Source organism: Bos taurus, chromosome 15 (assembly GCF_002263795.3).
Source record: "Bos taurus isolate L1 Dominette 01449 registration number 42190680 breed Hereford chromosome 15, ARS-UCD2.0, whole genome shotgun sequence".
NCBI classification, from domain to species: domain Eukaryota; kingdom Metazoa; phylum Chordata; class Mammalia; order Artiodactyla; family Bovidae; genus Bos; species Bos taurus.
In genome coordinates, this window is record NC_037342.1 from 41972367 (window position 1) to 41989851 (window position 17485).

General features: G+C 47.4%; 1 protein-coding gene across 7 annotated transcripts in view; it reads left to right on the forward strand.

Annotated features, from left to right (window-relative positions):
- IRAG1 (inositol 1,4,5-triphosphate receptor associated 1) overlaps window positions 1-17485 on the forward strand; it is a 126261-nt gene continuing 108776 nt past the window's right edge. For 2 of the 7 annotated variants that reach the window (XM_005215900.5, XM_024974996.2), the window contains exon 1: window positions 349-472. Coding sequence is in view for 2 of the 7 variants with exons in the window: in XM_005215898.5 (XP_005215955.1) it covers window positions 333-399 (67 nt within the window). In the remaining 5 variants the exon portion in view is untranslated. The other 5 variants (XM_005215898.5, NM_174392.4, XM_024974998.2 and 2 more) reach the window with 5 other exon arrangements.

Sequence of the window (17485 nt, forward strand, 5' to 3'; positions counted from 1 at the left end):
AGGCTGGGAGGCAGATCGGCAAGTTCTCTTGGTCCCTGCCTGCCCAGGACATGCCCAGCAGCATGAGCTGCCTGTGGGCACTGCCCTCCACTGTGTGGGGGCCTGTGGGAGGGGCCCAGGGGCAGCCACTGCCTCTCAGGCCCAGCCTGCGCTGAGCCTCGGATGGCCTGGCCAGCTTCCCTGCCGTTTGCCCCCTGAGTTGGGCCAGAGGGGTCCCCGAGGAGCTCTGGGCTCTAAGTCCCAGCCCCTCTCCGAGGAGGCGGGCAGCGGAGCTCGGCAGCCAGAGGCTTCTCAGCTCCAAGCTCCGGAGCCAGATGTAACATTGACCTTAAATGGTAAAAGCTCCCCAGAGTGAAGAGAGGCTGGCCGGAGGAGGAAAGGGGAATAACTCAGTTTTAGGTAAGTCGTCGCTATCTCCAAGAATAACCTGCCTCTTCAGCTGGGAGCAAGGGAACTCTTCTCCTCCTTAAAGGTACAGGGTGTGCTGGGATGGGGGCGCCTGACTTTAACTTTCTAGGGGAGCTGGCTTGGTCGAATGGCATTTCAGCCGAGTATTTTTATTGTTGCTGTCATCATTTTAAAATAAGAAGTGAATCGTAGCCCGTCCTAACTTAACTAAATTGTGCTTCTTTTGCTTGCTGTTGGAAAGCATGCACAAGTTAGGGCGAAAATGTGGGTTCTGACTGGGGATCCCTATCCCCAGATTTCCTGTGGACCACTTTGGAGTAATAGAGGGTCCCCAGATTACGTAAGCCCACTGGGCAGGGCTCTTCACGCACTGCCTGCTGCCCCAGCCCTGCTCTGTGAGTACTTGTGTCTCTCTCTGCCACCGTCACCAACCCCCCCTCAACACTCGCCTCCTGTCCACTTTGGCCCTTGTGCTGGCCCAGCCCTGTCTGTCTCCCTCCTTGACCTGCCCCTGTATCTGTCCCTGCACTTTCTATCCTGTGTTCTGGTGGCAGCCCCGGTTTTTACCCCGTCCCCATCTCTCCTGCTTCCAGCTTTGCCCCTCTGTGACCTTTCCCTGCACCCTCGAGGGGTTGTGTGTGCCTGGCCTGTGCACTGAGCCTGCACACCTCTAGAAGCTCGGAGTCAGAGCTATTCCTAGAGTGGAAGGCACTCAGGCTGCCTTTTTCCAAAGGAAAGGCCGGTGGAAGCCGGAGGCCAGAGAGGGGCCCAGCTGTCTGTTCCCTCTTGTCCAGTAAACGGCTATAAAAGCCTGGAGATGCTCTGCAGATTGAGTAAACAGTGTGAGATTGTCAGGGACCCCTGGCTGGTGCTCCCATCCCCCAGAGTTCAGCAGCAGCTGCCCTCTTAACACCCACTTTTCAGGCTGCTCTTTGAGGGTCTAGGTGTGGGGGGAGTCAAGCAGCCCATGGATCTTCTGCAGGAAAAAGGAAGTTGCTTCCCAGGCTGTTAGGCTGGGAGTACTAGGGAGTCGGAGCCCGCCGGGGGTTCTGTTGTCCCCACCAGGTGGCAGTGACGTGTGGGTGACAGGTGGCATGAACTCCCCTCAGCTTCACCCCAAGGCTTTTATGGGGAGGAAACTCAAACTAAGTGACTTGTCTAGGGTCAGACCACTGAGGAGGAGCAGAGCTAGGAGAGCTGGGAGTCAGAGCCAAGTCCGTACGAGTCCAGCTGCAACGCCTGCCCCTCAACACAACTGGGAATATGAGGGTACACTTCTGCCTTGGGGAGTGTCTTGGGCTTTTTGTCCTTAATGGAAATTACAATTGTCATTGTCATGTCTGTTTTGTCCATGATTCAGTGGTGTTTGTGTGTGGGTGCGTAAGTCTATAGGTGTGTGTTGAAAGTGGCTGCTTGTATTCACAGCTGATGTACTTTCCTCTGTGCTTGGTAGTAAGCAGGATGTTCTTGCATACCATGTAAGATTGGGAGGTACAATCCTGTACAAATTGCTACACCATGATCAGTGATCCCCATAAACATGTTTTCTAGAAGAAGAAAAAGCAAACATGCCATTCTTACTATGCATGGAACACTGCTCTAAGCACTTGCCATGTAGCAATTCAGACCTCCACAACCCTATAAAGCACAGGTTATTATTATCCTCATCATGGAGATGGGACATTTTAGCCCAGAGAGGAAACACAGCTGGTGACAGGTGGTGCTGGCCTACGACCCCAGGCAGCCCATCTCCATAGGCTCTGCTCTAACCACTGTGCCCTGTTCATCTCTGGCCGGTGCCGCTTCGGAGCGGGTCGTGGGGAAGCACCGACTCTCTTCCAACACTGAGTGGCAGACTTTCCATACGTGATTTCGTGTGCTCTCGCCAGCAACGCTAAAGGAGATGTGTCTGCACCTCAGTTTCATAGGAGGACACTAGAACTGGGGGATGTTACATGACTTGTCCAAGGCCATCCAGCCACCAAGTGACAAGCAGGAGACTTCGTATCCTGGATGAAGATAGTGAAGGCCACGGGATGTCTTCTACTGGAAACTAACTCTCAGGTGGACCAGTGGGCTCATAATCTCAGGACGAGGGGTTGGTTCTGTGAATCTCTGTGTGAGGAAGCCAGATTTCTTGCCTGGTGGACTGAACCTCACAAATGGATTCTCAGCTTCCCAAACAATCCTTGCCTCTGTCCTATTAGTAACAAAGGTGGATGGGTGTGCCCACACGTTCAGCAGGAGTGGATACTGAGCTCTCTTAGGGCACAGACCCCATCTCATTCTGTAGAGTGTGTCCAACATTCAGAATAATGCCCAGAGTATATCAATACAAAGTTCTCAGGAGCGATTTTATTACTTATGAAGAAATGGACATAATGTTTATAATGTGGTTTCTGGTTAAACAGGGCCCTGGGTTTATTATGTGTGTGTACCTGATGATCAGATTCTTTTGGTGTATCTTGAGAGAATGCAAGGTAGTGGCGGGGGTGGGGGGGTTGTCTCAAGTCATCCACCCTCTCCTTACCCTGCCACCTCTCCTGGGTAGCCACATGTAACTTCTAGAGTGCCTCTCAGCTGCCCTCTCTATGGCTTGGTGGTCAGCAGAGGGACTGTTTGACGACTGAAGAGGAGCAGAGGCCCAGATGGGTGGGGAGGAGAGATCTAGGAGCCTCCAGATTCTGCTCTTTGAGCTCTTGGAGGCAGGGGGACAGAGATAGAGAACTGAGTTCTCTTGTAGCAAATGTAAAAGGAAGGAGGAGAGAAAATGGATATGAATTGACTTTGCGCCAGGCTCTGTGCTAGAGCTGTTATTTCATTTAATCCTGTGGTAGAGATGAGAATGTTGTGGTTGACAGAGGTGAAGCAACATGCCCAAGGGAACACGGTGGGTGGTGAGCGAGGACTCCAGCTCAGGCTGTTTGGTCCAAAGTGGGCACTTGGATGCCGTCCTGCCTCTAGTTAGTAACCAGGATCTCGAGCAGTTAGAGCATCACAGTCCAGGTGATGGGAAGGTCAAGGGGATTCCTTCTGCCCCGTGGACCTTGGAGGCCAGACCCTGAGTCCAGGTGACAGCCCAGGGCAGCCTCACTGGATGAGGAGCAGAGGCAACATGAGTCCGTGACCTTGGGCATGCCCTGACTTCTCTGTGAGGGCCTTCCCCACGGAAGAAGGCAAACAGGTGACAGTCAGCCAGCCGGACAGAAAACCTCTTCTGCCTCTCAGCTAATAAGCCACAGATGTGAAAAAAGGGTTAGCGAAGGCTGGGGCTTAATCTGCTCTGGTTACTTTCTTCCCATCCCAGTACTTTTTAAATTTATAATTCTTATTCAGATTTTTTTCCTAGTAATAAAAATAATGTGTATTCTTTGCTAAACTTTCATGGAAAGTATAAGTAAGAAATTCAGAAACAAATATAAATAAATGAAAGATCCCTGTGGAATCGTATCATTCAGAGATAAATACTGGGTTTTTGTTTTTGCCTGGGCTGCACGGCATGGGGGATCTTAGTTCTCTGACCAGGGATCGAATTTGTGCCCCTGCATTGGAAGAGTGGAGTTTTAAGCACTAGACCGTCAGGGAAGTCCCCATAAGTATTGTTAATATGGTGTGTCTCTTCCTTTACATTTCTGTATATTTTATAAAACTAGGGTCTTACCATGGGTTTTATAGTCTGCTTAAAAACAAAACTGTTTTAAAGGAATTCCCTGGTGGTCCAGTGTTTAGGACTCAGCGCTTTCTCTGCGGTGGCCCAGGTTCAGTTTCTTTTTGGGGAACTAAGAGCCTGCAAACCACACAGCACAGCCAAAAAAAAAATTTTTTTTAAAGACTATTTTTTAAGAGCAGTTTTAGGGTCACAGCAAAGTTGAGAGGAAGGTCTGCACAGAAATTTCCCAGTTCCTCTCCACCCCACACATGCATAGCCTCTGTCAGGTAACAGCTCCACCAGGGTAAAACATTTGTTACAACCGATGAACCTGCATTGACAATCATAGTCACCCAAAGTCCATGGTTTACCTTAGGGTTCACTCTTGGTGTGGTACATTCTGTGGGTTTGGAAAAATTGTATGATGACATGTATGCACCATTATAGTATTACACAGAGTATTTTCGCTTGCCTCAAAATCCTCTGTGCTCCATCTAGTCATCCTTCTCTGATAACCCCAATCAGAGATCACAGATCTCTAGCAATCACAGATTTTTATTACTGTCTCCGTAGTTTCACCTTTTCCAGAATGCCATACAGTTGCAATCACACACTATGTAGCCTTTCCAGACTGGCTTCTTTCACATAGTAATAAGCATTTAAGATTCCTCTATGTCTTTTCATGGCTTGATAGCTCATTTCTTTTTAGCACTGAATAACATTCCATTACCTAGATGCACTACAGTTTATCCATTCTCCTACTGAAGGACATCTTAGTCGGCTTTTTTTCCCCCTAATTTTTAAAAAACTGAAGTATCAATGATGTGCAATATTATATGTTACAGCTTACAACATTCAGTCCAGTTCAGTCACTCAGTCATGTCTGACTCTTTGCGACCCCATGGATTGCAGCACGCCAGGCCTCCCTGTCCATCACCAACTCCCGGAGCGTACTCAAACTCACGTCCATTGAGTCAGTGATGCCATCCAACCATCTCATTCTCTGTCGTCCCCTTCTCCTCCCACCTTCAATCTTTCCCAGCATCAGGGTCTTTTCAAATGAGTCCGTTCTCAGCATCAGGTGGCCACAGTATTGGAGCTTCAGCTCCAGCTTCAGTTCTTCCTGATTCACAATTTTTAAAGGTTATACTCCTTATATAGTTTCAGAATGCTGGCTGTATTCCCTATGTTGTACATTATATCCTCATAGATCATTTATTTTATACATAACAGTTTGCAGTTTTAATCCCTTATTCTTATCCTACCCCTCCTGCTTCCCTTTCTCCACTGGTAACCACTGGAGTTATTTGTGAATCTCTTTCTTTTTTTGTTATATTCACTAGTTTGTTTTTTAGATTCCACATAAGTGATACCATAAGGTATTTGTCTTTCTTTGTCTGACATTTCACTAAGCATAATACCCTCCAAGTCCGTCCACGTTATTGCAAATGGCAAGGTTTCATTCTTTTTTTTAATGTCTGAATAGTAGTCTTTTTTTAACCAAATGTTCTATCATGATCATTTTCTCATGTCATCAAAGATACTTCAAAACATGATGTTTCGGGTGTTGTGTACGACCAAGTAATTCTGCTGTGCAACAGTTAAATCATCGTTCCTCCCACTGGGCATTTACAAGTGTGGTTTTCCTTTGGGGCCCGTCTCAGTGGCACACACACGACAGCTTTTCCATCCACGTGTGGTGTTTGGGAACTCCGAGCTCCCGGGTGGGCTTGTGCGGTACGGCTCTAGGGTGTGGGTTTTTTCTGCAAGATGCTAGTGAGTGAGATACTGACTCAGCTCTAAATACACGGATTCACGTCAGAATTGCCTTTTATGTTCCTTCCCATCTATCTGCAGCAGCCCAGGAGTGCGGGCGTGCAGGACTTGCAGTACTAAAACCAGACGTCCCAGGCAAATCCGGGCAAGTTGTTCCCCTGGGTTTGGACCTAGTGTGCCTTCAACGTCTTTCCAATGCTTTCCTGTCTCTCTTCTTGACAAAAATGAGAGCAAGTCTTGGGCTTGGAGACTTCGTCAGGAATAGTTAGAATTTAATATCTGTTTTCATTAAGTTTATTTTTACAACTAACTCCTCTCTATTTGTGTTACAAATGGTACTGACTTTTCCATGGATGGTAGGGATATAAAGTTCCCTTTTAAAATAAGTGTGACGACAGGGGAGGCTAACACACTGGGCACTTCTCGTGTGCTTAGCAACATCCTATTGTTTTCCCTGCAGGACCTCATTTCATCCTCACAGCAGCCCTCTGACGTAGTTACAACTGTTCGCTCTATTGTACAGATGAGGAAACTGAGGGCCAGAGAGGGTAAAGAACTTGGCCAACAACCCAGAGGTGGTAAATGGCCCAGCCAAGATAGCAATCCTGGCGCTTTGCTAATCAAATGAAAAAAATTAAATCACTAAATATATAGGTGAGAACATGTGAGGGTGGGGTGTAGATGACTCAATTTTAGGAAACACAGGTTTTGTGAGCAGGCATATCAGTTAGTATAAGATGGGGCAGAGGGAAACTGAGCCACCCCAGCAAAACTAAGTGAAAATTAGGAGCCAACGGGCCCAGAAGAGGTGGGAAGGGACGGGGCCATCCAGTGATTGCAGCAGGGGTGCAGGGCTGGGACACGGTGCCGAAGGCATGGTGGTCACTCCGGGAAGAGACACACAGAGGCTACCGGAGGCTACCCACAAGCTAACCAGAGCATGTTTCCAGAGAGCCCAAGGTTCCTGGTTCAACAGAAGAGAAAGCAAGCCCGAAGACACCCTTGACTTTGCTCATACAGATGTGGTTAAAAGAGCGCCAGCTCTGAGTCAGGAGGAGGGCTCAGCTTTGACTGGCTCTTCTCTCTGACTCAAACGGTAAAGCGTCTGTCTACAATGCGGGAGACCTGGGTTCGATCCCTGGGTCGGGAAGATTCCCTGGAGAAGAAAATGGCAATCCACTCCAGTACTATTGCCTGGAAAATCCCATGGATAGAGGAGCTTGATAGGCTACAGTCCATGGGGTCGCAAAGAGTCCGACACAACTGAGCGACTTCAATTTCACTTTCACTTTCTTTCACAATCACAGTGGAAGCTGATGGCTGGAGCTGGAAGTAGCATCTTGTCTGGTGGAGAGCACAGGCCCTGGAGTGACCACGTGACTCCACCACTGACCAGCTGTACCCCTTGAGCCACAGTTAACCTCTCCGAGTCTCAGTTCCCTCTCCTGTAAAACAGGGATAATGATGGTGTCCACTTGATGGGGTTAAATCCCTCAGCTTGGTGTCTGCTCTCCGCGACCCCCTCCCATCCCACCCTTCTGGGTCAGGTCTTAGCTGTGGCATGTGGGATTTTTCGTTGTGGCATTCAGGCTCAGTAGTTAGTTCCCAGATCTTAGTTTCCCTACCAGGGACTGAACTCTCACCCTTTGCACTGGAAGGTGAATTCTTAACCACTGGACTGCCAGGGAACTCCCAGTATGTGGCAGTCTGTTTCAGGTCTCATAACCTTGTCCATGAGCAAGGCCCTATGTTCTGTTTAGTAGGAAAATACAAGTCTGGAACCATGAGCTTTCTATTAGCAGGAAATGCCATGTCCTATGTCATGAGTCCTGAGTCATTCTCTCTGACCCACCAAGGTTTATGCCCCAAAAGTTCCTAGACATGGCCAAAGCCACTCAATCTGCTATAGAGGCAGCATGGAGTACGGTTGGGACCTCAGGTGCTCAAATCAAATGACCTGAATTCAAATCCCTACTCCGTAACTTATCATGTGACTTTGGGGGAAGAATCTAACTACTTTTCTTACCTGTTAGATGAGGCTGAAGATGCTAATAATTTAACTTGCTCAAAGAGTTTTTATGAAGATGAAATGGACTGCTGTATCCATAGTACTTACATGTGTGTAAGTACTCAATAAATAATAACAGTTATTTAAGCTTAGATTAACATCAAGCACATGGAACACCTAGAGTTTTGTGGCTCTAGGTGGTCAGGTTTCACTAAGGGCTGTCTTGTCATGATATTTTCAACTTGTTTGGGGTTTGGATCCCTGGTAGAAAGACTGTGATGCCCTTCTGGACTTCCTACCTAAGACATCTTTCCTATTTCCCAGTTGAGGTCCAACTTGTCCCTGATGGAAGGTGATGACGATAAAGCTGAATATTGTCAGGGGGAATCTAGACTGGATGCCAAGAGGACTCCCTGAGGAACATGATCTTGGGGATATTCCAGGGTCCTGGACCTATCCCTAAGCCTGGTCTGTGGCCTGGAGTTAATTATGTATATGAGACTGACTCATGATAATCAAACTCACAAGAGACAGAAGTATGTAATTCTGAATGTCTGTGTGCTAATGTATGGGAAAAGATTACCCTTCCAGTGACCAAAATGTGTGGGAGACGGAGATTTAGCTCAGAAGGTGGAAAGTTGTAAGGGGTATTTCATGTGAGCCATAAAATGGCCTGATAGCCATCTCTGCTTATAACAAAGAGATTCCCCCAGAGCACTGGATGGGTCTGTCCCCTGGGGACTTTAGATAAGCGTTTCTCTTTGGAATTCCCTTTGTCTTCTGTAGAAAGATGGGATTTGTTGGAACATAGTTCAGAGAATCAAAGGAAGGAGGAGACCTGCCCCAGGAACGCAGCCCCCAGGCAGTGGTAGGGATGGGGCAGCAGGAACTTGCCAGTGTTTTCTTTAGAGCAGAGGTCTTCTCTACAGCAGAGGGTTTTGATGGTTCATCTCGCCAATTAAAATGTTTTTAGAATGGAGCTCTAGTTTATGTGTATATCTCTGTTTTCAGTTATGTTCATGAGCTACTGCATTCATGTTGTGCTTGTGCTCAGTCGTGTCCAAGTCTTTTGCGACCCCATAGACTGTAGCCCTCCAGACTCTTCTGTTCGTGTAATTTTCTAGGCAAGAATACTGGAGTGGGCTGCCATTTCCTACTCCAGGGGATCTTTCCAACCCAGGGATCAAACCTGTGTCTCTTGTGTCTCCTGCACTGTGTCTCCACTGGCAGTTGGATTCTTTACCACTGGCGATATGCAAGTTATTTTATAAAACTAGTATAAATAGAAATTTTAAAAAGATAAGAAAGAGAAAACACTATTTAAAAATCTTGCTTTGTGTTTTTACCAGTGCCAGCAACTTTTTTTTTTTTGCTTTCCTTAAAAGAGTATTCTTTAGTAAGAGAAATGTGATTACTTATGCCTCATTATGTTTTAAGATCTCAGCACTTTGGATAACCCCTGGCTTTAATAACTGTCATGGTTACATGAGACACGTACCAGTCTCCCGGTGAGGAACCAAGTTTAACTGAGTTGGCTCAAGAGATTTAACAAAAGAAAGAACCATTTATAGAGGTTTAGAAATCACGAGGGATGGTGCCCAGGTACTCCCCCAAACTAGCAACAGCAGGGAGCCATTACCAGTTCTAGCCAGGAGGGGCAAGAGGAGAAAATAGTGTGATTGGAAGCCAGTGACACCTGGAGCCACGGAGGTGGGACCATCCAGGTTGAGCTGTTATTAAGGAGGGTCACAGCCACTGCCAGAGATGTAACACTGAAGCAAGAAGGGTGCAGGGAAGGAAATGGCCAACCTCTCCCCCTACCCCCCACCTCCTACTGGTCCGTTGGCCAAACTCAGCAAGCATGGAAGCCCGCGTGATGCATCCAGTCTTAAAGGTGTCATCCAGAAGCCCAGAGCAGAGAGGATGGATCCTGGGGCAGGGCAAGGAGAGAGAGAGCAAGTGAAGGATAGCCAGCTCAGACAGCTGATGTGGAATAAAATTGTCCTTACTTGCAGAATTGTAAGTGAACTTTTTTAGTTTGATCCACCAGTTTGTAGAAACTTTTGAGAGTTGCTTGTGGTATTCTTAGTGGTTATAGTATACTTACTCCACATATTTGCAGGAGACATTTAAGCCACTTGTCCATTTTATGATGATTGGTTTGCTTAAAACTAGATATGTTTCACGAATCCACTTGATCACATATAAACTGGGTCATATGTCACTGAAAGCAAAGTAATACATGAGGGAGTGACATCAGTCCCTTAGCATTGTAGAATTTCCCGTATTCCCTCAGGACATCTCACAAACTGGATGAGACAGTGACCTTTCAACATGTGACTGAATGAAGGCATCATTGCCAGTCTGCTTATTTAGTACTAAAGGAACGAAATAAGTAATTGTTCCCGATTGTCTTCCCGTATTCCATGGATCATCTCGGATATTCCCTGGGTATGCACCTCCCACCCAGAAGACCACTGCACTAGGGCTCAACTCCTATCTTAACCAGGTTCCATGGCTCCTCATCGTTGTCCGAGGTCTCAGGGGAGAGACCCTGATAGGCCCAGCTTGGTTGAGTCAGTATTAATCAGCCACAGTCAGGTGACAAGATCGTGGGGTAGAGATGCGGCCATAAGGAGCCATTCCTCAGTATGTAAGGATTCCTCTTGCTGCTGCTGCTGCTAAGTCGCTTCAGTCGTGTCTGACTCTGTGCGACTCAGACAGCAGCCCACCAGGCTGCGCCGTCCCTGGGATTCTCCAGGCAAGAACGCTGGAGTGGGTTGCCATTTCCTTCTCCAATGCATGAAAATGAAAAGTGAAAATGAAGTCTCTCGGTCTTGTCCGACTCTTCGCGACCCCATAGACTGCAGCCCACCAGGCTCCTCCGTCCTGGGATTTTCCCAGGCAAGAGTACTGGAGTGGGTTGCCACTGACTTCTCCAAGGATTCCTCTTAGAGAAGGGGAAATTGCTGAGAGCAAAGTTCTCTCCAAAAGGTGTTATCACACGCTTATAATTGTCTTTCTGTCCTGCCCTCTGGAGATCCTGGTCAAGCCTGCCATCTCTTCAGCCACGTTTACAGGCAATCTCTTGGGTTACTCCCACAGATGACTAATCATGTCCATTGCATGTGGCTTTTCACATGGTTGTACATCAGAGGGCAGCCTTGTTTCCTTTGCAGTTGTCCCCACGTACAGCCAACATTCCCAACAATGCTGGGGTTCACAGGGCCTTACACTGGTTGGGGCAGACTGTTTCTCTGGTCAGCTGGGTTCAGCAGACAAAGATGGACGTGGTGATGACTCCAAGGATCTGGTACATTAGACCCAGAAACACTTGCAAGTTGTCCCTCTGTCATGAGTCCTATAGTTTGTAAACCACGGAAGTTGTGCACGCACGTGAACAAAGAAAGCCTGACTTTTCAGCCTTCTGGGTGGGGAGGTTCTACTTGCTGAAATCCCCAGGAGCTTGTTTCACTTGAAAAGAACAAGAGAATAATAATGTACTTATGATCATTACTATCACAACTGTCATTGATTGAGCACCAGCTACATAGTGTGTTAAATGCTTTACACATATTATAACATTTTTGCACCTTGTAAGATAGGTAATAATAATATCTCTATTTCACTGATGAGAAATGGAGGCTTTGAGTTTTGCTAGTTCATTTGGGTTTACACAGTGGAAAGTGGCAAGGTCAAGGTTAGATTGCCCTTGCTGCAAAACACATACAGCCCATCAACAGATAGAATCCCACACTTGGAACTATCAGGCTGGAGGACATAGAGGCTGGGCCAGTAAGACTCTTCAAAAGGTTAGATCATTATGATTTTATTGAGATGTATTAATGGAAGCGAGAACCATGTCAAGTTTAAGGTGGTTTTCGGTAGACAGTGAGTGAATGAAAGAATGAATCTTCCCAGGTTTGAAAACAGTAAAAGTTTGAAGGCAGTATTCCAGTATCCATCCCTGGTGCTGAAATGAAGACTGCATATATAAGCAGTGGTCCCAGCTGCTAGGCATGGCTCTGCTTCTAACTCATTTTGTGCCCTTGAGCAGATGACATGTCCCTTTTGAGACCTTAGTTTCCTCATCCATGAACAGTACACCGACCAAGGCCCAGTGGTTCACCCCAGTAGGTGCATGACTGAGGCCAAGCAAGAGCAATAATTGTGTCAGATGCATCTGTGACAAAGGAGGATTACAGGTGTGTTAGAGTCAGCTATCACTGTCCATTCTCTCAAAGCAAATGCAGTGCTTTTGGGGACAGTCAGAACTGGCATCAGGTCCAAATGGATGGCTGTGTTTTTAAGGAAACATTTACTGTTGAAGGGAATGCTTATTCATTCTCTTTCTTGTTACAAGGCATTTGACTCACACTTTGAACGTTTGCTACTTAGATTAGAGATGATGGTCTTGTGTTCGTCACTAACAAAAAATGCCTCTGGAGCCTGGTCCTTCTTCCCTTTCACTACAGGGCCAGCTGCTCCAAGCCCTCCAGCTCTGGGAGCACATGGGTGTGTCCTATGCTGTGGGGAGCAGGGACAAAAAGACTGGAAGTCTCTTGGAAGACTTTGGGACACTAGAATTCGAGGGCCTCTAGAAGGCATTGGGTACCCCTCAGAGCTCCCTAAGTGGAGATCTTGAGAACCTGAGGACACTCAGAAAAATGGTTCAAACGACTAACTGCATCTTGGTGACAAAGTCTAATGCAAATCGGGATGCCCACCTCCATCTTGTGGCAAGAAGCTCTAGAAAAGACCATGCTAAAAGGAATCAGCATTAAGTGAGTATGGATGCTAAGAATTTCTGGATGAGCCTGGCTGCCAAAGCCATTTTCTGTTGCCCAGTAACATGTTCTTATACTCTATCTCATGTGATCCTCCCCGCTGAGAGGACCACAGAGCCATTTTATCTGTGTCACCTTTCATGACTGCTCAAGATTTCACAGTTTTATGTACTGTAGAGGGGTTTCCAGAGAAGGCAATGGCACCCCACTCCAGTACTCTTGCCTGGGAAATCCCATGGACAGAGGAGCCTGCTGGGCTGCAGTCCATGGGGTCTCTGAGAGTCGGACACGACTGAGCAACTTCACTTTCACTTTTCACTTTCATGCATTGGAGAAGGAAATGGCACCCCACTCCAGTGTTCTTGCCTGGAGAATCCCAGGGACGGTGGAGCCTGGTGGGCTGCCGTCTCTGGGGTCACACAGAGTCGGACATGACTGAAGTGACTTAGCAGCAGCAGCAGCAGCAGAGGGGTTTCAATGATGGCTCATCAAGTAAAGAATCCACCTGCAATGCAGGAGACACAGGAGATGCAGGTTAATCCCTCGGTCAGGAAGATTCCCTGGAGGAGGAAATGGCAACCCACTCCAATAGTGCTGCATGGGAAATCCCATGGACAGAGGAGCCTGGCAGGCTACAGTCCATGGGGTTGCTAAGAGTCGAATATGCACACTTATATACACTATAGATGGCATAGCCCTTCCCACTGCCCCCCTGCCCTGTGTAGGATTTTGGTGGGGTCTAGGCAGTTTTGCCTTAATGAGGCCCTTCTTTTTTTAAAAAAAACAACTACTTATTTACTTTTACTTTTTTGCTGTACCTTAAGGGATCATATTTCCATGACCAGGAATCAAATCCATGCCGTACTGCAGTGGAAGCATGGAGCCTTAACCACTGGATGGCTTAAGGAAGTCCCTGTGGGCCCCTTCTTGCTTACAAAGTCTATATCTCTGTTGGTGTAAAGATAAATATGTTAAATGTTACATATTAAAACATTTTCTTTGGCCTAAAAGCTTTTTTTTCTTCTGATTTTTAAAAGTGATTAAAACGTTTTCAAGGGCACTAGGCTCTGTTCCCGGAGACGGCGATGGCACCCCACTCCAGTACTCTTGCCTGAAGGAAATGGCAACCCACTCCAGTGTTCTTGCCTTGAGAATCCCAGGAACGGGGGAGCCTGGTGGGCTGCCATCTATGGGGTCGCACAGAGTCGGACACGACTGAAGCGACTTAGCAGCAGCAGCAGCAGGCTCTGTTCCTACCATATGTAATGGATGAGTCAGCCCTGCCCCCTCACCTTCCTATTCAGAACATAGTTTAGCGACCAGCAGCGTCAGCATTATCTGGGAGCTTGTTAGAAATGCAGGCTCTTGAGTGCTGCCGCAGAATTACTGAATCAGAATCTGCAACTTAACGAGACCCCTGGGTCATTTGTGTGTATATTGTAGTCTGAGGCATGCTGTCTGCCACACTGTCCCATGGTACCACTGGTATATCGGAATCACAGGTCACACTGTTCCCCCAAATTACAGCGAGAAGTTTAGTCACAGAAAGGCCCATATGGAAGGTACATCTACCGCTAAATGGCTGTGTAAATGCCAAGAATTCCTGGACGGCCCTGTGTGCAAACACTGTTCTCTCTTATCCAGCTGTTGTTGTTCAGTCACTCAGTCGTGTCCAACACTTTTCGATCCCATGGACTGAAGCATTCCAGGCTTCTCTGTCCTTCACCATCTCCCAGAGCTTGCTCAAACTCATGTCCATTGAGTAGGTGAGGGCCCCTCTTTTCCCCTTCCCCCTCACACACTCTCAGTGGAGAAGGCAGACCCAGGAGGAGGGGGTGCATCTGCTTCTGAGTTGGTTCTTCCAGCTCTTCTATGAAGCTCCAGGCCTCCAGAGCCATCTCAACAGGGGCAGAGGTAGGAGGCCCTGTCCTCGGTGCCTCCACTCAGAGGTGACACCTGGTCTCTTGGGCAGAGATAGTTATATGGCCCCAGTAAACTGCAAGGGAAGCTGGGAAATGCAGGGGGGCATGGTGGCTCAGAGGTTAAAGCATCTGCCTGCAATGAGGGAGACCTGGGTTCGATCCCTGGGTCGGGAAGATTCCCCTGGAGAAAGAAATGGCAATCCACTCCAGTATTCTTGCCTGGAGAATCCCATGGACGGAGGAACCTGGTGGGCTACAGTCCACGGGGTCGCAAAGAGTAGGACACGACTTCACTTTCACTTTCACTTTATGGACATATACAGAGTATGGACCATCTCCACTTCAGGTGAAAAATCAGTGAGACAAGCAACAGCTGCTGCAGAGCCTGAGGCTTCCCAGAGGCAAGAATATAATAAACTGGGATGTAGACCGCTAGAGACTCAGACTTGCAGAGAAGACTTTTAAAAGCTGAGAGAAATTAACACATGCTCTCCCTCAAGGTCTTGCTTCTCCAGTAAGAGGGAGGGGAGCATCAGCTGGGCAACAGAAAAAGGTTTTGGCAGCCAAAGTCATCCAGGAATTCTTGGTATTCACATACCCACTTAATGCTGGCCATATATTCCATATAGACTGGTCTCTTCTAGCACTTCTTGCTAGTGGAGGTGGGCATCGAAACTGGTGTTACACTTAGTCCCCAAGGTGTACATGCAACACCACTAAGATTTTAGGTCTGTTGCAGCAGTTACTGTGAATTCTCCTATTTTAGTATCCAAGTCCACTTGTCATATTCCCTGTCTCCTGCTTCCCCCAAAGGGGAAGACACACACCACCTGTCACCGGTGCTGTCCTCTGTGGCTTGGCCATCCAGCCTCTGTCTACTGTAGCCCCACCCACTCTGTGCCTTGCCCTTGGTTTAGAGGCTTGTTAAGTACCATGTTGTTGGGAAGGAAACTCAAGATCCCACTAGAAAAATAAATAAGTAGCATGTAGAATCTTGGTCTTCTGACTCTTATGTGCCTGTCTGTGAGGAAGAAAAATATCAAGTAGAAATAAAAGGAGCTTTTACAGCCTTCAAGGATAGGAAGGGTTATTCCTAGGGAGCTATCTTTTAATTGGCTTTGCATCATCTTCACTGAGAGGCTTTATAAAACACAAAAAAGGGTACTGTTGGCCTGGGGGCAGGGAGGCCAGGTGTAGACTCTGACTTGCAGGGCTCAAGAAGGATTGAAAATGCCAGCTGGCATCTAGTGAGTGCTGACTATGTGCTGAACATCGTTCTAAGAAGCTTACATGTAGAATATAATTTACATTGTTATCATCATCCATGTTTTACAAATGCAGAAATAGAAGTACAGATAGATGAAGTAACTTGCTTGAGGTTCATGCAGCTACTACACAGCAGGGCTGGGATGTGATCCCAGACAGCCTGGGTCCAGAGCCCACGGGCACAGCCATCATGCCCCCTCAGTTCTGCATACCGACTAATTAGAGGGCTCAGGGGCATCTCTGATCAGGGCTTTGAGGTAGACACATTGAGCCACTTCTTGAAAAAGGAGATATTCTGTTTGACATCCCATAATCAAATAAATTTAAGGCTACCTACATAACCTTTCTTAATAGTTTTTTTTCAAGTTTTCCTCCCTGTATTTTACTTATTATTTTATTTTTAAACATTTTTAATTGGAGGATAATTGCTTTACAATGTTGTGCTTGTTTCTGCCATAGGTCAACATAAATCAGTCATAGGTATACTGGTCTCCTCCTTCTTGAACCTCCCTCCCACCCACCACCCTTTCCCACTCCTGCCACCCCTCTAGGTAGTCACAGAACACCTGGTTGAGCTCCTGGCATCATACAGCAAATTCCCACCAGCTATTCCCATCTATTTTATATATGGTAATATTTATGTTCCAGCGCTACTCTCTCAACTCGCCCCACTCTCTCCTACCCCCACTGTGTCCACAAGTCTCTTCTCTATATCTGGGTCTATTTATTTGTCTATTTATCTAAAGCTTTGGACCACACTGCAAGTTATGTGGGATCTTCGTTCCAGGAACAGGGATCGAACCCACATCCTCTGCATTGGCAGTGCAAAGTCTTAACCACTGGACTGCCAGGGAAGTCCCGGGGCTATTTTGGCTTTTAAGGGCTGAGAAGGCTACAGGACAGAAATCTGCCTCATTAGTGATATCCTCAAGTGTATCAAAATGTGGAACCTTTATTTTCAGAGCTCCTATTATCACCCAGAACACCAGGGTTCCAGAGGACATAACTTGGGCAAGGCTGGCTCGGGACACATGTACTTGAGTTGTGGTGAGGCAGATCCCATGGCCACTCTCAGGACTGCCAGGGCAGGGCCTGTCCCACTCCCAAAGCTTCTCCCTGGGAGGCAGATGGCGACCAGGATGTGGGACAGCATGGGCTCTGCTGGTGTCCAGTCCTGCCTGGCCACCCTCAGCTCTGCTGCTCTGGAGAAATCACCACAGGGCGCTGAGTCTTAGTTTCCTCATCTGCTGAATGACATCTGCCTTCTAGTGCAGCTGGGGGACAGTGTGAGCCAACAGACCAGCATCAGGGGCACAGTAGGCTCTGATGAATGTGAGTGTTGTCATCGTCGTCCGTCATCTATTTTGCTTTACAGTCTTCCATGTGGTTCCGCGTGGAAATAGGATTCTAGGGTTGGAGGCTTCCAAGCATAGCTGTGCCTCTTCTCTGCTCCAAAGAGATCAAGGGACTCCTCAGTCCAAGACAGTTTCCTCCTGAGAAGGGGAAGAGGATGCTCTTGGGTTGAACTTGAGTTGGATAAAAGAATGGGGAGGAAATGTCAGATTGAGCTAAGGGACACACTCACATTTAGCTTCAGCTCAACATCAAAAGGGAGTATTAACCCAGGATTTCAGCAGGTCCCAGAAGATCCAGGAAAGGAAAAAATTGA